Source organism: Zea mays, chromosome 1 (assembly GCF_902167145.1).
Source record: "Zea mays cultivar B73 chromosome 1, Zm-B73-REFERENCE-NAM-5.0, whole genome shotgun sequence".
NCBI lineage: Eukaryota > Viridiplantae > Streptophyta > Magnoliopsida > Poales > Poaceae > Zea > Zea mays.
Window position 1 is genome coordinate 23796271 of NC_050096.1, and position 24121 is coordinate 23820391.

Below are 24121 nucleotides of genomic sequence, written 5' to 3' on the forward strand. Positions count from 1 at the left end.
TTGCAACTGCACCAACTGTTTTAATACCCTGAGAATGAAGTTGTTAGGCGTTAAGTTATTGAACCTACATTGGACGTGATCTAGATGCTTTCAGGCTTAAGATTGGGAGCATCCCACATACAACTAGGAATAATGTATGTTCTGTGATCCAAACATTGTTCGTGTGGTTACTTTATAAATGAACATTTATTGCGGGTCATTATTTGGTCTGTGATACCAGCTATCAAACATTCTTTGTTTGGGCATGGCATTGACATGCTGCTTATGGTTGTTCTTTTCCAGTATATCCTAAGATTATATCTCATATTTTCCTTGAATGATAAAATAGTCCAAACTACTAGAGTGTTTGCAAAGACTGCTTGGCAAGGGGCTGCCCACAACCTGCTATTAAAGTTTCAAATTTTGGGAGTTCGCCATATTACTTTTAGACGGTGTTGCCCTTTTTTGTCTTGCTATCCTACAGTGGAATTTCAAATCATGCAGTTCTCTTCTTTCAGGTTTTAGGAGTGCTGCTTGTACAACTGTTTTGACTTTTGAGATGAGAAGGTCTTCGATACATTTTAAAATAAATATGATTATGGTATTTGTGGGGGTGACATTAACTGTTCTTACCCTTGTGTATCCTGATCTTAATTATAGCGAAGGAAACTTGAGTTGCAGTATAGATAATTGCACGAGCAAATCAACTTGGGGAAGATCCTTTTAGCTTAAGCAAAAGGTTCTTTGATGACTTCTTGTCAGACATGGCCAAACTTCAATGTTTACAACCATCTGTGGAGCCTCGTGTTTCAGATCATGTCGATGAGATTATAGATATGATTAAACATGTACATATACTTGATTCTGTATGCAGTACTTAGTGACTTGCTTATGCAGTTTCTTTTTGCTGTCCACTTGTGAAAATTATTTACTGATTTCTATACCAGAATTGATTGGATGTTTAATCTCAGATTGGTTGCAAGGTCCTTTGCTTTCACATAATTTAGTTTAGATTGAATTATAATGATATTAATATGAAAATAGTTAAATGCCATTGTTTAACAAATATTTTGTCAACCAAACTAAGAGGAAGCAATTTAGTCACATTTGACCTTTCAGAGCTAAGAAAGGTCAACGTCTTTTTTTATGTCTAGCTCATTAATTAAGCTGCATGTAGAGATGACAATGGTACTACTAGAAAATGTCTTTGTTATTGTTATTATCCACCACAATTTTACATACATAGAGACAATGATTTAGTGGAGTTTATGCACTACCTTCTGTATGCGCATGTGACTTAAAAGCCTAAATAAATACTCCTGGCTCCTGCCATTCCAAATTGCAAGCCACTTTTACCTTTTATATGTACACAATTTTGGAAATGGTGTATACCTAACCTAGGTGCTTATCAAAATCTAGCATGCCTTCTGTTCTACTTCTATGAGTAGAAATAACCCACCCCGAATAGGGATATGTATGAGATGAATCTTGTATTTATGCTGCTGCCTACTCATGGATGTGCATTCCTCCCTTTTTAGAGCTCTGTAGAACAGGTTGCATGACCCAATCCCTGTAAAGATCAAGAACTGCATCGAGCTCAGGGCAATGTAAGATTCCATGTTCATCTATCTCTTGTTTTCTTCTTACTATCAGTATGCCATGTAGTGTTAAAAAAATTCAGTATGTGTGTAGATCTGCCCATGCTTCTTATATGCATTTGGTTACTCCATTTTATCAATGTAAGATTCCATTTTCATCTGTCCACTGTTTTTCTTCTTACTATCAGTACGATAGGTAATGTTAAACAAAAATTTCAGTATGTGTTAGATATGTCTGTGCTTCTTATATATTTTGTTCTACATGCACTGTGATTATTTAAACAAGTTCATTTGGGGGGGTCAAGACAACAAGCGTGAGGAGAAAATTGATGAGAATTCAGGCAGTAATCGTATCGACTTCCAAACCCACAGTCTGGTTAGTGTTTTTTTTGCTATGCAACATTGGGAAAACTGAAACCTTTATGCTATTTTGAATACACGACGATTATTTAAATCCTTGCAGTGAATTTCCTGTCATGGCCCATGTATACCAGTATGCATGACTTTGGTACTTTTTCAGAAATGCACATATTAATTCCTGATAATTGTATTGTACTTGTGATAATAATAAGAATCATCATAATCCTCCGCACGATGGTAATATCGAACATAATACTTTGTGTTGTTTAGTCAGAATACTACCTATTAACTGATGTTCTAGATCTGACACTTCTACCTTACTTTTTTGTTTAGTTACCCGCTCCATCCAGGGGATCATATACTTCTATGGATTGAGCCCTCTGGGTATCTTCTTGTCTATTGTTTAATCTATGCGACTCGTCAAAATTTTGACACTTTTTTCTTGTTCACCACAATGAAGAAAAGTAATTTCATCCTTGGTTTTGCATCTGAGCTTTAATAATCTTTAATGTGTAATCTTAGGGGCTCTAAAGATATCTTTTCCCTGTGCCTTGTGAGACAAAGTCCATCGACTCGACAGAGAAAGCAACAGTTTGGTTTTGATGGGCAGAACAAAAGAAAGCTTTACTCGACTGCGGATGGTGTCTACTAATCCTGCTCACTTTGCAACTAGAGTGTGTAAGATTTTACCTTCGGCTGATTGTTTTGTGTAAGCAAAGATTGTACTGAAACTAAAGAAGTTGTGTGAGTCGACTCTATTTACCCTGTTGGCCCACTTTTTATGTTGCAGAAGGTTTTCACATCACAATTTGTAAATGGTCTAAATAGTATACATTCATTTTTAATGGCAGCAGTCGTGCAACCTGAATGTATGTCATGTTCCACAATTTGTAAATGCTGGATTTTTCATTTGTTCAATATCCGGCACGTGCAAAACTGGAAAAGAACATTATTCTTTAGTTCTACTTGTGGTTAAGGTCTCACACTCCACCTACTTTTGTGCTTTACCACAATCAAATTGGAAGACCCCAATTTGGACCGGACATGAAGTATGAAAAAAGTGTGCCTGGATTTTTTCCTATCGTTGGACTGAATCACATGCTGCATTTAGAATAACCTATTTTTCGGTAATAACAATTCTCTATCTGCTTGGTAGCAAGATTCATAGCATTGTATTCCTTAGATGTTTGATAACCTGAAATGAATGTTTGCCAATATTTCCTGTATGAGAGAAAAAAATCTTCAGAAGAACTGTTACCGGGTTTAGTGCTTCTGATTTCTGAATGAAGGTTAAACTGTCTGTTTTAAACTAAAACTTTGGTAAGCTTGATTCATTGGACTCTAGCAGGTGCAATACAGAACTCTAGATTGGTGTCATTATCATGGAGCCACCCAGACTAATATACTCTTATATGGGTACCACTTGCTAGCTACCTTTGGACCACTAAGCTTGTATGCACACAAACAATTGATACTTTATTATGAGTTCTTAATCCTTTGCATTTGCCTTAGTATTCAAATGATTGCAATAGAAATGTATTGAATTATCTTTATGGTACTTTATTGTAAAAATTTGGACGTGTTTGAATAATTATTCCATTTAAATAAGATTTAACTATGTGATATATAGCCGTAGCGACGAGCTACCCAACTAAGATCGACTGCAACCGAGGACAACCCATCCATCTACGTTCGCTTGGGGACAATCGATATTCACATTTGTATTCACAATCTCAATGTATCTTAATAAAATGTATTAATCTCAATGTATGTTAATAAAATGTGTTGATTCCGTAGCAACGCACGGGTATATACCTAGTTAATAATATTAGTAATAATTATACTATTATTGCTGATGTCCATGTAACGACACATATTTCTACTATACTTAAATCACCAGTTTCACAGGTCGTCCTGCGTCATTTTTACAAAAAAAATCGTGTTTATAATATTGAATATAAATTGTACACTAGGTAGGTGCCCGTGCGTTGCGACGACATCCAATCAGGTCTATGTTAATCTTTCAATTATTCATACTTGCCACAAAAGTGCGACGACATCCAATCAGGCCTATGTTAATCTTTTAATTATTCATACTTGCCACGAAAGTTAAAAAATAGTGTGAAACATAGATATGAAATAACAAACATCAATATGATAAAATTTGTGTGACAAAATATTACCGTAACACTAATATTATAAATACATAACTCAAATAAAATAAATTGATATCGAACACACATTACAATATCATATATATTATTTCTAAAGAATCAACATAGAATTACATGAACATATAATATCATGGTAATTTATGTATACGGAGTACAATTCCGACTTTCTAAAGCTTGTGTGGTGCTTCAGGGTGTCGGTCGAAAGGAGGGTCCTCTTGAGAGTGACATTAAGTTGCTCAAGCAAATCAGTTGTGGTGAGCAATGGTGCCGCTAGATGAGAATCAACCTACTCGTCATTGATGAGGCACCATCTCCCCATATTTACATCTGATATGTATGAACACCAACCTGCAAGGAGAGGGACAAACAATTATAATCAGGTAAACGAGGTCATCAAAAGGGGACAAATGCAATAAGAGGAGAATGTGTCATACTGAAAATAAGCATAAGTGAATACTAAAAATAAACATAAGTGAAACTTATTGTGGCACTGTTAAAAATAACATTATTTCAATAAGAAAGGATGCTAGAATTGTAGTTTGCAAGGAAAGCTGCACAACCTGATGGAGAATTGTTGTAACTGTTCTTGTAGATGCACATATAATTCTGACGCTCCACGTATATCTCCTGAAAGATAATACATTATGAGCTCATATTTGTCTAGACCCTCAACAAATCAGTAAAAGAACAGACCCAGTGCTGACGGCTCCCGCATGAGTCGGGTCTGGGGAAGTAATAACCGAGGCAATCCTTAACCCTACATTTTTGCGTAGAGGCTGCGTCAAACCCAGGCCCTTTGGCTCAGTGGAAAGGCCTCTCACCACTGCACCAGGCCTGTCCTTAAGGGAAAAACTAATTGATTTATGTAACAACATGCATGTATAAGGATAGCTAAACCAAGGAGTCACGGGAACATACCAACATATTGAAGAATTATGTAGAGAAAGTAAAGATGAGGAGCAGTGTGTGTTCTAGAAGACCACCAGAACTCTAATTTCACATGTTCTTCAACAAAGATATCACTCAAATATAATCCATATCAGACATGTTGCAAGCATGCACATTTCAGTATACACAACGTTTTCTACACTACAAAAAAAGACATCCTAACTCCATTTTGGTTAATGCCTTAATGATAATCCCTAACTCAATTCTGGTTAATGATAAAACAATGCATGTTTCTAGCACAACAAAGTTTCAGAATACATCAAAACACTATCCTGAGATTTCCAAGAAAAATCACCCATAAACAAAAAAAACACATCCCAGGAGAACAATATAAAGTTCTCAAACCGAGAAAAACAGACATTTCATTAAAAGATGATTTTTATCTATATCTGCACACGCAGGATTGGGTTCTGATCCTATCCCACAAACAGATATCTTGCATCTATCTGATTCTTTGAATTTCACACCAATAATACAATACATATCCTAATGTCGGCAATGAGGATAGAAATGTTACTTTCAAGCACGGGCTGTGCGGCTATGCAAATCAAGAGGCTACAGAAAAATCACACTGCTAAGTAGCCTAGATTAAACTTAAATGACTGAACTGCTTGCAAGGATATGGACATAATTATCACATTTTCACCAAGTTCAATAGAAAACCACATAACAATATTGAAGTCTGAATTTACTTTCTTATAATACCAATGTTCCAGTATTACAAGGCAGCATTAGAAACTTGAAACATGCAATTGCATAGAATCAGTAGATAGTTATTTGATATTTCATCAGGCTAATTGACCAGTACTGAAAGTAGAAATCTAAATTCATATGAAGTATGAATAGATCATGCATGTACACCGTATAATTCAGAGAGACATACACACTAATACTGCTGTTTGCTGATGCCTGCTGAGAGGGAGGCCCAGTCAGACGGGAAACTAAAACCTTCAAAACTTCCCCATACTGACCAAAGTACTCCTTGCGCTCAAGTACCTAAACAAGAAATAATAGTAGAGTTGATATGAGAAGTAAAATTTAAACATATCACACGACTTGGACAAAAGTGGATGTGAACTCACGCTTTCATTGCATAAATGCGCAGGTAGCCCAATTATGTACACCAGATTTCTCTGGATAACCCTGACAGTAGCAAGATGCTTCTTAGATTCTACGGTTGATGTTGTTGTTGCTGTTGGTGCTGCCTTTGGCTTAACCCTTTGGGCCTTTTGCTTCTTCTCCGCATTTTATCTGCCACTGTCCTGTTTCCATCACCAATGTAAAAGGTAAGTTTGAGATACCTAGTGGCAAGGTCAACTTTCACAGATGGTTCCAATTATCTGAGACAGAGAGACCTACCTCTTCCTATTTCCCATGATATATAAAAGGGTAATCACTTGCAAATGTTGTAGTTTGCTTAAGTGAAAAAAATTGATTGGTAAAGAGAGAAGCATCAGGACGGACCTGTCACAAGTGGCGGCCATCTTGACGATCATATCCTTGTCATAGCGTGTGCGGCAGGCAGGGCAGCGGCCCTTTGTTTCCTCCTTCTCAGCCATGTCTATGATGTGGTGCCAGCACCAAACACAAATCTGTGGAGTTAAGTAGCAGTTATTTGATGATGGCGCACAGTGCATGCAAGGCAGGCTGCATATCCAATAACAATGGTGGTAAGCAACATGAATCATACAAATCGAATAAGTTGTTATTAGATGCATTTTGCACAATGATAATTTATTAATGTTAATAGAAAAATCATCTGATAAATGATCAAAGATTCTCAAATCTATAAGTGTGTTGAAATGAAACTACAAAAATGACTACCATATTTCACTACAACAAAACTATTATTCTATCAGTACCATTCTATACTTCAATGGTGAGTTAAGCATAAGGCATACCACTGGAAGATTTGCCTTCAGAATTTTAGGAAAAAACTGATTACTGATTATCAATTGCATTTGAAACAAGTTGCACTTATAGACAAATTACCATATTTTTGTACGATCTTCACTGCTAATGCACTAAACCTACACCTACAAGCATCAGGATAACCCTTCGTATAGATGACGACAGGGTGCTCCTTGACATCCTACCAAGGTCTTTATAGTGAGAAACTAAGCTTCATATTTTGACTGATTATGTACTTGTGCCAAAGTTAAATGCTTTAATCAGAATTCTTCTGAAAGATCATTAATAAAGCAGAATGTATACCAGAGCAACAATGTCACTGAAAGACATGTCTAAACTTTTACTTGTTGGCTGAAAATCTTGATGCATATTGTGATCAGCAGCTACTCATGTTGTCATTGAGTCCCCATTTACATTAGGAACACCACCAAGACTTGTTGAGTATAGTTCATAAACTGTTGGATGGTCGTGACACGACCTACAGTTCCCAGTTATCATGCAAAAAAAGAAAAAGATACGTGACAAAAATTAGGAGGTAACACAAACAGAAATACAACATACACCTCAATAAATATAGATTACCGTTCATATTTACTCTACATAATAAAGTTACAAACTTTAATTAGCACAGTCTACGTTTTATACAAAAAAATCAGAGCAGCTGCAAATTATTATTCTTCAGAGCCTCCCCATTTTGTCATAGTACTAAACAAGGCCGGCACTGAGAAATGAATGACAAACAAGAGAAAGTCGGACCTGATTTCTGTGTAGAATGCGCCGCTCAATGCAACTATGACTCAGTTACTCAGCTTGCCATTTCAGAAACTTGGCAGGTTCAGAAAACAATGTGGGCACCTTTCACAAATTAAATCCACGACATCTGAGTCTAGCTCATGTGATTGGCCAAAAATAGAAGGTCCAAGATTGAGATAAATCATCTGATGTCACTTTCCAAGACAAGCGAAAGTCACCAAAATTCCCCTTTTTGTAGAACGGAGAACACCGCTCGTTGAGGTAACAACGGCCTGAAGTTTCCATACGTCCCGGTGGGATATGTGAAGATTAGAACCTGCTAATTCTAGCATAATTTTTTTTTAAAATAAAGGTATCTTAATTTCTGTTGGATGAGATAGGCAGTGGATCTTTAATTCTTTAGTGACTAATAATGGTCGTAAGCAAACAGAATAATATGGCTTCCTTCATATATACTGTACTTCAAAAGGTATATAAAAATGATGGAGATTTCAAATTCTGACGGTTACCTTCAAAGCGAACATCCCGAACAGCGACGATCCGCTCAGGGCACGTTTGTATTCAGAACGAACATCCGCGGAAGCGTTGCTGACGAAGAGACTGTAGAGACCCATCCCAAATATCAACATGACCGTTCCAGCAAGATACACATCTGCAAAAGATTGTGCAATGCAACAGTGTACGTCAACGCAAAGCAGCAACAATGTTCTAGAGCGACAATGCCTCCTGCCCTCTTCCAATCCGCCATGAGCCTACGACGCCATTAGCGACCTGCCTCAACGTGTGGCGCACACGGCACCCCCCGCGACTGCCATACCTCATTTGTTGGCTGTGCTCCGCCGCTGCTTCTATAACCTCAGATCAAGAAACAAAACTATACAACTAAAATCATGGAACAACAAATATAGGTTTGCATAATAGAAAGAAAAGGTTGCCTTACTTCTGTGAATCAATAATGGACAGACGTGCTACTATAAGTTCACAGTATACTTCAATCAAGTCATATGCTTGCATGAACTTTTCTTCCCTTATGACATGTTCAACCTGTGGGAGAAATAAAATAGAGTCGGTAAGAAATAATGAGCTCTGTGCTGACATAGTACTATTAAGACATGTTACAACGGTTGTTTGTGCACATTTCATCTGAACTAAAATGATCTAGTCATGTTATATGGCTTGTAAGTTGGAGCCTAACAGAGTTTACCTACCAGGACAGCAGTACCAGAAGAAAGTTGTGTACAACATTAAATACTTTTGCACATACGTTTGCAGAGACAGGCATGCAAGAGTAAATATGGAACAAGTATAATCAGCTGACATTGGTTCTACATAAACCAGGAAAGAAAATCACACACTTTGACACTTATATCTACGAGAATCCAATGCCCCATGGAACATCAGCGTTGAACAAAGCAATACAGAAAACCAGGTATTCAGAAGCACAAGCTCTCTTCCGCACAATAACCACCAGTGGACAAACTCAGGCTACAGTGTATGTGCTGGCATGCACAGGGAAGGCACATGACACGGAATAACCAACACTAAAATATTATCAAACAAGTCCCAATTATCAAAAGTCATTGCAGTCCACGGTTAGCAAGATGGCTACATGTCCAACAATCATAAACCACGGCCTACCTAGGGGTCAGAGCATGCACATCCACCCCGAATTGCAGACAATTTTTCCATTTGCACGCATATAAACAAACACCTAGGCTGCAACGGGCAACTAAGTCGTACTCAGCTTGAGGCCAGAATGCTCTAGCTTCAGAAGCCAAGTCCACGCGACGCGTTATCGAATTCTACAACCACGAGGTCAATTGTGCTACCACGAATGGAATCCTGGGAGGTGCATCGAGTCAATTCCGACCAATGGGGAGGGTGAAATGGCGAACGAGATGAACCATTAGGGAGGTAACCAGGTGGCGGCGAAGGCACGTACCCTGATGCGCGCGGTCATGTCCTGGTTGGCCTCGAGGAGCTGCGCGACCTCGCGACGCATCTGGCGTACCTGCACCTCCTTGCGATTCCGCAGCAGCTTGATCCGGCCCACCGCCATCCGCAGCGACGTCTTGCTGGGAAACCATCATAGGAAGAAAAAAATAAAACAGACGTTAGGTAGGTTGCCCCATCCTTCGGCATCCGACCGCGAGCAGCAGAAATCGATCTCCACAGACCACTTGTCAGGCTTGAAGCCCTTGTGCAGGACGCCGGAGAACTTCCCCTTGCTCTTGTGCATCTCCGCCCCCGCCGCGCGGCACGAACCTGTGTCTTCCGGCCTGATTCGAATCCAGCCAAATCCAAACCGGGCGCGACACCAAATACCTGCCAACCTCCACCTAGGCGGGGAGGGGGGACTCCCTTTTGTCGCTGCGGTGGTGGATTGGAATATGGAAAGATTCAGGCTCTCATGCACGCGGGAGGGCGCAGGCTGCCGCTGCTCGACCAGTAAACCCGGTATGCCTCTTTGATGAAGACACAACCCTAGTCACGAGCAGATCGACGTCAGATAAGCAGAGCCATGAACCTTCGAGCGGAAGCAGCCATGGGTGGGAACGGAACACGCAGAGATCCAAGATCGCTTACATTGAGGAAGCACAGTAGGGAGCCGACGAATGACCCCGCGACGACGAGGAGCGCCAGGAACCAGAAATCGAAGATAACCTGCGGCGAGCACAGGCCCAGTGGCGGCGGCCGCCCGCGTCAGACGAGAATGGATTGTGGTGAGGGAACGTCAGACAGAGGATCACGTACCCTCTTGACGGTGGTCTCGACGATGGTGGACTTGGTGGCGGGCGCGACGACATTGCCGTTGGGCCCGCCCACGATCCTGTAGCCGCCGCCGCCGTGCTTGGACGACACCGCGGTGGACGGCGAGGACGCCGTCGAGGCGACTGCCACGAGCCACTCCCCTCGATCTGCCTCACCTTCCATGTAGACAGAGGATCACGTACCCTTCCGTTGCCTCGCGAGCAGGATACGGCGGCTCCGTCTCATGGGGAGGGAGGGTGTGCGCAGCCATGGCCGAGCAGTTCCCGCGCTAGATCCGCGCGGCGCGGAGGAGGTGGGAGGCGGGCATCAGGTCAGGGGAGAGGGGGCGCGGTGTCGGGGTGGGCTACAATCGCGGGCGGCGGCAGGCAGGCGTGGATCGGCCGGGGCGCGACTGCGAGATTAGCGGCGCATTGTGGGCGAGGATGTCGGGTGAGAGGCAGAACGTGCAGGTGTGCACGCCTACGGTACTCTCTTAAGGAGTAGTAGAGATATGTATATATATAGAGATGACAATGGGTACCCGAAACCCGAAACCCGATGGGTTTTTACCCCATTAGGGTACGGGTTTGGGTCAATTTTCATACCCATGGGTTTGTTAATGGGCATAAATGTATACCCGACGGGTTCATGGGTACGGGTTTGTTCCTATAGTACCCAAACCCGTGAACCCGTGGGTTTTTTAAACCCGACCAAACCTAGTGTATATTGTCATTTTATTTTATAAACGAACAACAAACTTGTTATCTACCTATTTACTTCCTATTTTTTATCAAATAGTGAATGTATAAGTAGTTGGTGAGAGTGTTGCTTGCTTGCTATTATAGTTATTACTAGCGTTATATATGTGGTGGATGTATAACTTAGTGCAAGGTAACTTGATTATACAACTTATTATTTGTATTTAATTCTCTCTACTAATATTTTTTTATACCAAATCATGAACCCGTTGTTCATTACATAAATTTTGGACCATGATCTCATTAATCATTACAATACTTATTGATTATAGAAAGAATAAGTATATTGGAGATAAAACCCGCGGGTAACCCGTGGGTACCCGCTAACCCGATGGGTACGGGTTTGGGCAAAATTTCAAACCTGTCACGGGTATGAGTTTTTTAATGGGTGTAAATATTTTTCACGGGTATGGGTTTGGGATAGCAAAACCCGGCGGGTTTGTACCCGTTGCCATCTCTATATATATATATGATTTTTTGTAAAAATAAAAAAATAATCGTGCTGGGTCGGGCCAGCACTATGGACTGAGGCTACGGCCCAATCACCGCAGGACGCTCGTGTCGGGTTGGCCCAGACACTATTAAAAGAGTCGTGCCTCGGGTCGGCTCACCAGACATGACTCATTTGGCCATTTATACCTCCGCACGATAATGATGCTCATCGCCTCATTTGTCACCAACTCGTTCGCCATTCTACTTTTTCTCTCTCTCCCCTCATGCCTCCACCTTCGCGTACGAGCAGGCGCCTCCTCCCCGTATTCGTCCGACACCAGCCCCTGCATCGACTCGCGTAGTGGCTATTGCACGTCCACGAACACGTTTCACATCATGTGTGTATCATCGTTTTCGCCGTTGTCGGACGTCCTGTTCGTCTTCCCGACCTTCGCGTTGTTCTTCCTCCCCAACCCGTTGCCCCCACCCACGGTTGCAGCCGCGAGCCGACCGACGCTCATCGATGCGGGTATGGGAGCGAGTCGATCATGCTCCTGGACTTTCTCAGTGTGTGCCGTCGAGTAGGACATGGTGGCATCTGCCACACTTAGGTTATCTTGGCGATGAGGAGTCCAGGTCTGAGATATTGGACAACCAAGGCCCGTAGCGTGTCAACAGTCGACATATGCTACGGAGTTGGTGGTGGTGTTGTGTCGCTTCGGCGGGTCCAGGGCTGGAAAGACACTCACATCTCTCGCCCTTCTCGGACTGACGCCTGGTGCGGGTGCCTCTCGTTTTGGAGCTGCTCCGGTTGGGCTTCTTTCTCCGATCGTGTGCTCTCTCCCTATATATCTAGCGGTATACTACCTATGTCGTCTCCAGATGCCCAGGTATTCGTCGTGTCCTACTCCGACAACAAACAGATATGCCCGCTTTTTCCCTTCCTCTCATCCTCTACGAAACATTAGAAGTGGGGAGACGAGGGATGAAGCTCTCTGATTTGCTGCCTATGGTACCCATGCGTTCATAAAAAAATATTATACGAAGAGTTGGGACAACTAATAAAAAATCTTGAAATCTTTTTGATAAATAATTTACGTAGGTATTGTTGTGAGCCGTCGTAACGCATAGATAACGATTAGTTTACTTTAAATCTCTACTCTATACCAACTATGTCATATTATATTATTTATTTTCACTTCCTTCGGTATATGCCTCCGATCCAACTTTGGTCCCACCTCTGCGCTTTGCAGTCATCCTGTAAATACGGTTTCCCTTTCCCTGCTCACTCCAAACTTTAGAGTATGCGATAGAGTGGTTGGCTGCGGGATTTTTTTACTGCAAACGTTACTCATAGGGAATCATTGACAGTCCGCCGCTGCGTATAGCGTGACCACGTTATTTGACGACGTAGGATAATAATGGTAATGTTATAAAAGTGGAGATGTTTAGATCTCGAGTTTAATTAGACAGAAATATAAAACCCTTTTTAAGGGACGATGGCCGAAACCAAACTGGTGCTTTTTACCGTTTCCTTTGTTGCAAACGCTAAATTTCTCACGAATTCTTCCGTCGTCGGCGGCGCAGATTGAATGCCAAAACCCTAGCTCGCCCTCCCCAATTCCCCATTTCGGCCACACCCTCCTTGCCTCCACGGCTCCACCCCTGCTTCAGGTTACCTGTGCCAGCGACGCCGGTAGAAGCCATGGACAGCTCTCTCGCGAGCGCGGCGGCGATAGCCGATCAGCGCCAGAAGATCGAGCAGTACCGCCACATCCTCGCCTCCGTCCTCTCGTCTTCCCCACCGGACATCTCTCAGGCCAAGCGCTTCCTCGACCACAGTAATGCGCTTTATTCTAGAACCCTAGCACTACTTTTTTGGGGGGATTTTGCTGTTGTTCTGTGTTTAATTGGTGGCATCTATGCGATTGCAGTGGTTTCGGACGAAGTTCCGCTCGTGGTGTCGCGTCAATTGCTCCAGACGTTCGCGCAGGACCTAGGGAAGCTGGAGTCGGACGCGCAGAAGGAGGTTGCCCACTACGCGCTCACGCAGATCCAGCCGCGTGTGGTCTCCTTCGAGGAGCAGGTTGGCTACATTGGTTTGCTATTGCGAATGCTACTTTAAATTCCCACACACCACTATATTAGCGTCTAAATGTTGTATTGCCATTGGTTGCATTGTTGCTTTACAATGCCAGTTTTTTTTATTCTCCCATTCGATAGCCCTTTGTATGGCGTGTGTGCCTTAATGGGACTAGTCATTTGTGAATCATTGCCTGGAAAGTGATGATGCAACAGTTGAAGCTTACTGCCTAGCAACTGTTGTTTCTGTATGGTAACTTCTTAGTTTAGAGACCATCGGAGAGAAAGCAAAATTTAAGGTCCTGTTAGTACTGCGTGAGTTTGTAATCCGTATTAAGAGTTGTGATGGGGAATTAGGGAGAATATGGGCCTCATTAGTGGCCATAAGCCATTGTAACTAGCATAAATACCCTACTTTGTACAAGGAGAAGGATTATGACAGAATAACAGAAATCGAATCACCCAAATACTTCCCTGGAACTCACCTGGGATTTCCACGCTCGGTTCGAACTCACCTGAGGTCTGCTCGTTGCTGGCTCAGTCGGAGAGGCGAGCGCTCTCGCGGCCTCGGGCGGTGACAAGTGGTATCAAAGCTTCGGAACTGCACCGGCGATCTCGCGGGGAGGGCGCAATGGCTCCACAAACGCGACCCTCGGTGCAGACCCGCTTCCTGCTTGACACGATGGTGGGGAAGGATCGCACCAATCAGGAAAACTGGAGCCGGGTGTTTGCATCTTTTGATGTGATCACTAACGGGTTGGTGGCGGTGGAAAAAGCGCACCATCAACTGATGGCACAAGTGGAGCTGGCGGCATTGGTGGCGGAGAATGTGGCAATGGAGAGAACCGAACTGTACCACAAGGTGGAGGAAACCGGTAAGGTTGTGGCTCAGATGAGATTGGAGATAGAAAGGCAGTTAGGCGATTTTACAGTTGGTTTGGAGGGAGATGGTGAGAATTTGAATTTGCATGGGGCGATCCCTAATCATAAAGGGAAACAGGAGAAAGGGGAAGCGAGTGGTACTGATTGAAGAGTACAAGCTGAAGGGCAGAAGGCTTCACGATCATCTCAGGCACTTCCTAAGATGTCCTACCCAAAATTCTCTAGTGGAGATCCTGTGGTTCGGCTTGATCTGTGTATAGATTACTTTACCATTTATAAGATTCCTGAGTCGATTTGGGTTTCATCTGCTGCCATGCATTTGGAGTTTAGTGGTGCTCAGTGGTGGAAGTGCTACAAATTGCAGCATGGAATGGTGGGATGGCAGGGGTTTGTAGCAGCTGTGACTAGCAAATTTGGGGCAAATGCTTATCCAAGGGCTTTGAGGAGGTTGATGTCCTTAAGGCAGACTGATAGTCTGGATTCCTACATCTCTGAATTTGAGAAGGTGAGGTATGGGGTTGTAGTTCATAACCCAAAGTTTGATGAGATTTTCTTTGTAACTCAGTTTGCGAGAGGGCTTAAACTGGAAATACAGAATGTAGTGCAAGTGCAAGTTCCCACTACAGTGGACAGCTCTGTTCTTAAGGCGTCGCCTAGGCGTCTGCGCGGTGGTCTAACGCCTAGGCGCCTTGTCCGCCTACCTTGCCTAGGTGCCGCCTAGGCGTCCAGGCGGTGCTCCAACGCCTTGGACCACCTTACCGCTTTAAAAACCATGGTGGACAGGGCTATCCTGCTGGCTCAAATACAACCGGAGGTGTTGGATCGAAATAAGTTCAAAGGACAGAAGCAGACAACAACTGCTAAGTTCCAAGGATTTCCAAATAAGATGGAGAATAAAGGAGGTTACCAGGCAAGTGATCTGGCAAAGGAGAGACAAGTCAGAGAGTACAGGAAGTTAAATGGATTGTGTTATGCTTGTGGGGACAAATTTGAACCTGGACATCTAGCAAAGTGCACCAAGAGGAATCAAATCCAGCTCAATGCTGTGGTGTAGAGGAAGAAGCTCCTATGGTGCTCTCTGATGAAGTCCTGCATCAACTGGAGAAGGAGGATGAACAGGGAGATCTGTTGTCAGGTGTCTATGCAGGCTCTAACTGGTACTGCTAGTGGAAACAGTATGAGAATTATATCCACTGTGGGCAAACAAGCGATGGTCATGCTGATAGACTCTGGAAGCTCCTCAGATTTCATCAGTGAACACATGGTTCAAAAACTGGGGTTAGCAGTGGCAGTATGTCCCTCTGCTAGTGTCAAGATGGCTGATGGAAATTGTATTGTCAGTGACAAACTGGTGAGGATTGTTGAGTGGTGGGCATTTGATCATGTGTTTCATACTGACATGAGGGTCTTACCTCTCAGTGCTTTTGATGCAATCTTGGGGTATGACTGGCTTAGGAAACACAGTCCCATGCAGTGTGATTGGGAGAGGAAGCCAGGAAGGTGTTACAAATTGTGGATGAAGGGGTTAAAGTGACTTTTTGGGAGATGGTATGGAAAAACAGACTGCAGTACATGATGTTTCCATGTTACAAGTGAACAAGTGGATATGTAGTAATGATATCTGGTCTTTTGTGTTGCTTGAAGCTATGCAGGGAAAGGAGGAAGGTGACAAGGCAAGAGAGGTTCAACAACTATTGCATGAGTATGAGGACATATTTGCTGTACCAAAACAACTACCTCCCTCTAGACCCCATGACCATCATATTCCACTTATTCCTGGGTCAGTGCCTGTTAATGTAAAGCCCTACAGATATTCTTCTTTTCACAAGGATGAGATAGGGAAGCAGGTGGTATCTATGTTGGAAGCTGGTCTCAGTACCCAGTGTGAGCCCTTTTGCCTCCCCAGTGCTTCTTGTCAAGAAGAAAGATGACACTTGGCGATTTTGTGTGGATTATAGGAAACTAAATGATTTGACAATGAAGAATAGATTTCCAATGCCACTTGTGGAGGAGATATTAAAGGAATTAGCAGGAACTAAGTATTTCTCTAGTCTGGATTTGACTGCTGGGTTTCACCAAATAAGGATGGGAAGAGATGATGAGTACAAGACAGCCTTCAAAACACACCATGGGTTATACTAGTTCAGAGTAATGCCTTTTGGACTCACAAACGCACCAGCCACTTTTCAGTGTGCTATGAATTCAGTGCTAGCACCATTTCTTAGGAAGTTTGCTATGGTTTTTTATTGATGACATCCTAATATATAGCCCTACTTGGTCTGACCACATATCTCATATTAGGATGGTGTTTGACAAACTCAGGGAGCACAAATTCTTTTTGAAGAGAAGCAAGTGTGTGTTTGGGAAGTCCGAACTCACCTATTTGGGTCATATTATATCACAGCAAGGAGTAACAACTGACCCCTCTAAAACAACAGTTATGAATAAGTGGCCAACACCTACTTCTGTTACAGAACTAGGGGTTTTCTTGGGTTAACTGGATACTACAGGAGGTTTGTAAGATACTATGGAAGTATAGCAAGGCCCCTCACCAATTTGCTACAGCACAAGAGTTTTTAGTGGAATGATCAAGCTGAGACTGCCTTCCAAACTCTGAAACAAGCTATGAACTCCACCCCAGTGTTGGCTCTTCCAAAATTTGATGAGGTTTTTGTGGCGGAGACTGATGCTTGCGAGGATGTCATAGGGGCTGTTTTGATGCAGAAGAATAGACCTATTGCCTATTTGAGCAAAGCTTTGAGCGCTAAGAATCAGAGTTTGTCCATTTATGATAAGGAGTTCCTGGCCTTGATGCTGGCAGTAGAGAGATGACGTTCTTATTTACAAAGGGCTGAGTTTGTAATCAAGACAGATCACAAAGCCCTGAGTTTCTTGGAGAATCAGGTTTTGCACTCTGACCTTCAATGAAAAGCCATGGCTAAATTGGTGGGGTTGCTTTTTAAGATAGTATATAAGAAGGGCAAGGAGAACTCAGCTGCAGATGCTCTTTCTAGAGTGGGGCATTGTATGCCACTGCATGCTATATCTGAAGTTAAACATTGTGGATTCAAGAGGTGATAAATTCTTACATCACTGATGAAGAGGCTCAACAGTTAATGTCACAATTGCTGACAGCCCAGATGAGCAGGGTTTTTCTCTTGATCAAGGTGTCATAAGGAGAGGTTCTCAGATCTGGATTGCAAACAACACAACACTAAGAACCAGAATCATTTCTGCTATGCATGATAGTGTGGTTGGTGCGCATTCTGGAAGTGAAGCCACATATCATAAAGAGACTATTCTGGTGGAAAGGACTTAAGGCTGATGTGGCCAGTTTTATCAAGCAGTGCAATACATGTCAGCAAGCTAAAGTGGAAAGGGTTCATTATCCTGGTCTGTTGCAGCCACTACCTATACCCCAGGGAGCCTGGCAGGATTTGACTATGGACTTCATTGAGGGGCTGCCAAAATCTGAAGGATATAATTCCATTCTTGTGGTGGTGGATAGATTCTCAAAGTATGCCCATTTTTTCCTTTGAAGCATCCTTTTTCTGCCCCTAAAGTGGCCCATGTCTTCTTAGACAACATAGTTAAGCTACATGGTACTCCCAGGTCTCTGGTTACTGACAACATAGTTAAGGTGTTCACCAGCAATTTTTGGAAGGCTTTGTTTCAGGCTCTAGGCACTAAACTGGCATTAACTACAGCTTATCATCCCCAGTCTGATGGGCAGTCTGAAAGGGTGAGCCAGTGCCTTGAAATGTATTTGAGGTGTGCTATACATGAGATTCCTACTCATTGGAAGAAATGGTTACCATTAGCTGAGTTTTGGTACAACTCTTCCTACCATTCAGCTCTGGGATGCTCTCCCTTCAAGGCTTTATATGGGTAGTATGATCTAGTATTTGCTGCTGCCCCTATGGTTTCTGAGGAGGCGGAGTCTTCTGTGATTGATTGGGTGCAGGAAAGACAGAACTATTCTGAATTTCTGAAAGAGAGAGTCAGTTACTCAAAATCGAATGAAGCTGCAGGCTGATAAGAGGTCTGAAAGAGAGTTTCAAGTGGGGGATATGGTTTTACTTAAGTTTCAACCATATGTACAGAATTCTGTGGTGAGCAGACCCTGCCCTAAGCTGGCTTTTAAGTTCTTTGGACCTTTCAAGGTGCTTCAGAAGGTTGGATCAGTGGCTTATAAACTGGAGTTGCCTGCTGCAGCACAGATTCATCCTGTGTTTCATGTCTCACAATTGAATCCCTATACTCCTTCCTATCAACCAGTGTTCTCGGATCTTTCTCAGATTGTGGATTTATCCAGTGTGGAAGTGTATCCAGTCAAGACTGTGGAACACAGGTTGGTGAGAAAGGGAAGCCATTCAGTTGTCCAGGTGAAGGTGGCATGGTCAAATCTCCCTGATGATGCTTTGACTTGGGAGGATTTTGAAGTGCTGAAGAGAAGATTTCCAAATGTGATTGATTGGGGGCAATTAAATCCTGGCCGGGGAAAAGATGTTAGTACTGTGTGAGTTTGTAATCCGTATTAAGAGTTGTGATGGGGAAGTAGGGAGAATATGGGTCTCATTAATGGGCCCTAAGCCATTGTAACTAGTATTAATACGCTACTTTGTATTGGGAGAAGGACTATGACAGAATAACAGAAATCAAACCACCCAAATACTTCCCTGGAAGGCTGGAACTCACCTGGGATGTCCACACTCGGTTCGAACTCACCTGAGATCTGCTCGTTGCTGGCTCACGTCGGAGAGGCGAGCGTTGTCGCGGCCTCGGGCGGTGACAGGTCCTGGTGGTGCTCTAAAATCTATCATCTGCCTGATGATTTGTATTGTTTGGTTGATGATAGTTATTGATGGAGAGGTCATCACTGTTGTTAACGCCCCATGGTTCTACTGGGTGTATTCTCTGTGAATCTCTATATATTGATTTATCTAGTAAGCTGTTAATTTCTAGGAATATAGATAGTAAACTTATAGTAAATTTTGGCGTCGTATTTGATTGGGAAAGTTGGGGTGTTATTTCTATCTCGTGTGGTCCTGTTTCCATTTTTATTGGAGCATTTGTTCTCATCATCTCATGTCACGTTTCTTTGTAATAATGTATAATGTATTTTATTGATGTATGGTAACACCATACTGGAAGATTCATGCTATCACACGGTACATGCTCATCTGCATCCAGTATATAAATCTATGCATGGATAGATTTCCTGTATGGTGTTACTGTTAAATTGTCTTGTTACGTTATTGTTAAATTGTCTTCTTGTTTGAGTTGTAATTTATACGTTATGCTATGGTCTTAACTGTGTCATGCTGCTAAAGCACATGTTATAAGGAGCAGTCAGGGTGCTGTACCCATTCCTTTGGATCATTTGTTGCAATTATTTTTCCTGCTTAACCATAAAGGCTATTTGATAGTCTTGATAAAAGTAAAGAATGGAAAGATGGTAGTTACACCATTGACAATTCATTCTGTTCATATTCTATATATTGCACTGAAGGCTTTTTTGGTGGTGTGCTATTTGCTTGAAATGTCCAGACATACTGTGATAACAATGATGGACATTAAGAAACTAAGATTTGAACTTTTAAATATCAGATCTGAATCAGTGGGGGAAAGGTTAAGTTATTCCAGATTCTATTCACATGCACATAATAAAATTTATTCAGAATGCTATTATTATTTTCCGCTGTCTACACTTGTAATGTTTTTTATATGAGTGTGAATCTGGAATAATTTTTGTGGTGCATGCTATATCTGACCTTAGTTAGTAATTTGTAAAGAACTGTTATAGTGTTATAACAATCATAACATCTAAATTGTTTGATGTTTATCCACAGGTGGTAGTGATTAGAGAGAAGCTTGCAGAGCTATATGAGTCTGAACAACAATGGTCAAAAGCAGCACAAATGCTTAGTGGGATTGACTTGGATTCAGGAATCAGGTAGAAACTAACTTGTCTTGACTCTTTTCATGTAATATGAATGGTGTTTTACATATTGACATGAAAGTTCTGACCTATTCCTTTTCAATTAGGATGCTTGATGACACCAACAAATTATCCAAGTGTGTTCAAATTGCACGACTCTATTTAGAGGTTAATGCTCGTTTTCAGATCTGTCAGTGTCACCAATGCAAGTGTTTGCTGAACTCATTTACTTCTTCATTTTTAGGATGATGATGCAGTGAATGCTGAGGCTTTTATAAACAAGGCTTCATTTTTGGTCACCAACAGCCATCAGGAGGTTCTAAACTTACAGTACAAGGTTTGTTATTTTGGGTACAGAGGAACATTTTTTTTATTTTAGGAAAAAGCTTGATTCTGCATTATATTTTTTCTTTTCAAGGTCTGTTATGCAAGGATTTTGGATCTGAAAAGAAGATTTCTGGAAGCTGCACTTCGATATTATGACATTTCTCAAATTGAACAACGCAAGATTGGAGACGAGTAAGGGTTTATGTTCTTTTCATCGCAGCTTTAAAAAGTTCTCCATGGTTATCCATTGTCTTGCTAGTGCCTAGTTTCTATTATTACTGTGTACTTGATTCATATTTCTTATTATACTCATTTAAGTTTTTACTATTTCATACATAGGAAATATTTTTCTGTTTTGTGCATTGGCTGTTTGATTTATTTCACAGCTTTCAAAGGTTATTCTGCATGGTTGTCCTTTTGCCTTGCTGGTACCTGGTCTCTATTACCATGCCTTTATTGTCATTTTTTATTTCTTATTATTTCATTTGGTTTATGTATTTATTGTTTCATATATCAGTAACATTTTTGTGTTTTATACATTGGTTGTGCGTGTTTAATTTTGCCAGTTAACATGAGACATATGTGGTTTTCCTGTTTTTTCTAAGCTGCAATGATTATTCTGATGGAACTCAATTGCATATGATGCCAGAGAGATTGATGAAAATGCACTAGAACAAGCTCTTAGTGCTGCTGTGACATGCACAATATTGGCTGGTGCTGGTCCACAACGCTCCCGTGTTCTTGCTACTCTGTACAAGGTAAGATTGTTGTAGTTTTATCTCAATGTCCTTGGATTACGTGCTGGTAGTACCCATTCTCAGCTGTGTTGCTACTCTGTACAAGGTAAGATTTTTGTAGTTTTATCTCAATGTCCTTGGATTACGTGCTGGTAGTACCCATTCTCAGCTGTGTTTTGCAATTGTGAGCATCGGAATACAACTATCTAGATGCATTACGTGTTAAATGCCTTGGATTTGTTCATGTCATCTATATAAAAACATGTTTCATGTTTAGCTTATCATAGTTTATAGTTGAGACTGTAATACTCATCTCTCACTTGTTTTCTGTCAAGGTGGTGCAACAAATACCAATTAATCTGGATGTTTATGGCTTTTCTGGTAAATATGGGTTGACAGAAATTATAGCTTCTGGCTTGAGCTGGGTGGTTTCAGATCTTGTCCAGTGCCAACCAGTGTGTATATATACATTTTTAAGGTCTTGTAACCTAGATAATTAGTGTCAACTTCGAGGCTGCGAGTCCACACCTTATCTACCGTGCTTGTCTCTTTTTCTTTATTTACACATGCATTTATTTTGCCTCTTATTGCATTATGCCCCTTTCAGGATGAAAGATGCTCGAAGTTGAAAATATACCCAATACTGCAGAAGGTTTGTGTTATTGGTATTAATGAATCATCAGGCATCATATCCTGGAATGTAATTTTTCTTTACTGATAATGATGCCTGTTATTTTGTGTTGCCCAAAATTTTCAGGTTTACCTTGAAAGAATTTTGAGGAAACCAGAAATTGATGCATTTGCAGAGGAGCTGAGGCCGCATCAAGTTAATTGATCTCTATAAGCTCGATTTTAAAACAATGTTTTTTTATGTCTTGACAATTCTTTTTGTATCAATCTACAGAAAGCTTTATTACCAGATAAGTCGACTGTGCTTGACCGAGCAATGATCGAGCATAATCTCCTTAGTGCCAGTAAACTTTACACAAATATCAGGTGAACTGACTTGCCTATGTTTACTAAATTCATTACGATCTAATCATGCTAATCAACCATCTTATTTCTACAGCTTTGATGAGCTTGGGACATTACTGGGGATTGATCCAAGGAAGGTAAACCTCTTATGACATTATCTTTACATCTTCTCAACCCTTGCGTGGTGTGGTTAACTTTGTTTTGATATCCAAGGAAAACTACTGCGAAGACCTAGTAATTCCGCACCATATAGTTTTGTTTCCCGTGAGCTGGAAAGTTTTGTTTTTCCTAGGTTATACTTATGTAATTATGTTTTTTTGGTATCTGATGACATATAATTACATGTTTGCTTGCTTACGTTAATTATTTGTGCTCATATTTTATTTAAACATTATATTTACATTACAGCACCTAAAAGCTGTGTTGTAGATGAGACCTGACTACAGATAGAATTCTGGTTTCATTAAGTTTTGCGATTTTCTAAACTTGATTGTAGTTCCCTATATTTGGATATTTGACAGGCTGAGAAGATAGCATCTCGGATGATTTATGAGGATAGAATGCGGGGCTCAATTGATCAGGTGCTTAAACAAGTTATTTTCTTGAAATAATCTATATGATGTTAAAGCATAAAAATTTCTGCTGTAGATTTGCCTTTGTAAGTTGATAGTGACTGGAACCATGTCCACCCGAATATTTTCTGTTGGTTCCTAGGTTGAGGCTGTGATACATTTTGATGATGACACGGAAGAGCTGCAGCAATGGGATCAGCAGGTTAGTACCACAAAGCGTTTCATGTCATGGAAATTGGAAAGGCAATGCACGTAGACAAATCCGCACTCACCTGTAGCACAGAAGCCTCATGTTTGTCTCAACCTCCTGCGATCTGACACCTATGCCAATTATTATTTTCAAGAAAATTAATTAATCGCCCTGATCGGTTGTACTTGCTTGATACTTGCAGATTGCTGGACTGTGCCAAGCCCTGAACGACATCCTTGACAGCATGTCAAGCAAGGGAATAACTATTCCGGTGTGAATAAATATCTCATGCTGTCGGTCGATGGTGCATGGCAGAACTGCTTCCATGCCCCGGAATCCAGAATCAACATTTTGTATAGTTTGCAGCTGCAAATGTGTATCTTGTGATTTTGGGGGGAGGATGCTTGTTTAAGTAACGCTCACTGGATACCTTGTAGCACTACTGTTTCAAGAGCGCTCGAATGATTCAGTAAGGGCTTTCGGTTTCATCAGAATCCATATGTGGATTGGCTGAGTTTCAATCCATAGCAAGTCAAAATTCTTTATAATTTTTCCAAACTTTTTCAATCCCTGAGGCATAGGAATTACCGAACATAGAATTAAGGGAACAAGGCCTAAACCGGCGGGATACTATGCCAGCAAGTACTAGTAGTATAACTGAAAACTGCTCAAGGCAAGAGCAGCATAGAGCATACTATGCTAGCAAGTAGTAGGTGGAAACTGCTGATCGGGTCTTATTCGTAGTTCATTT

At 41.6% G+C, this 24121-nt stretch overlaps 3 protein-coding genes across 5 annotated transcripts; 1 reads left to right on the top strand and 2 right to left on the bottom strand.

The window, feature by feature from the left end:
* Positions 1-7357: 7357 nt before the first annotated feature.
* LOC103644502 (uncharacterized) lies at positions 7358-10657 on the bottom strand. Its single transcript, XM_020541122.1, has 6 exons — positions 10478-10657; positions 10310-10387; positions 10156-10207; positions 8233-8456; positions 7553-7566; positions 7358-7448 (listed from the first exon to the last, which is right to left on the bottom strand). Exons 1-6 carry the CDS (start codon positions 10655-10657, stop codon positions 7358-7360), a joined length of 639 nt encoding a protein of 212 aa, XP_020396711.1.
* Positions 8533-9801, bottom strand: LOC109943602 (IST1 homolog). The gene is made up of 2 exons (XM_023301384.1): positions 9666-9801; positions 8533-8767 (listed from the first exon to the last, which is right to left on the bottom strand). The coding sequence occupies exons 1-2, from the start codon at positions 9780-9782 to the stop codon at positions 8660-8662; spliced, it is 225 nt and encodes a 74-aa protein (XP_023157152.1). The 5' UTR covers positions 9783-9801; the 3' UTR covers positions 8533-8659.
* Positions 10658-12978: 2321 nt separating the features above from the next.
* LOC100192688 (COP9 signalosome complex subunit 4) lies at positions 12979-23918 on the top strand. 3 transcript variants are annotated; one of them, XM_008682327.4, is made up of 15 exons: positions 12979-13505; positions 13599-13750; positions 20481-20584; positions 20677-20737; positions 20814-20906; positions 20988-21088; positions 21546-21654; positions 21969-22088; positions 22241-22285; positions 22391-22459; positions 22538-22629; positions 22703-22745; positions 23130-23189; positions 23323-23382; positions 23573-23918. In XM_008682327.4, the coding sequence occupies exons 1-15, from the start codon at positions 13370-13372 to the stop codon at positions 23645-23647; spliced, it is 1320 nt and encodes a 439-aa protein (XP_008680549.1). In that variant the 5' UTR covers positions 12979-13369; the 3' UTR covers positions 23648-23918. The 3 variants fall into 3 exon arrangements, with proteins under 3 accessions (XP_008680549.1, XP_020393264.1, NP_001131365.1); NM_001137893.1 differs by lacking the exon at positions 21969-22088 and having other exon boundaries at positions 13309-13505; positions 23573-23889; XM_020537675.3 differs by lacking the exon at positions 21969-22088 and having other exon boundaries at positions 13137-13750.
* Positions 23919-24121: the final 203 nt, after the last annotated feature.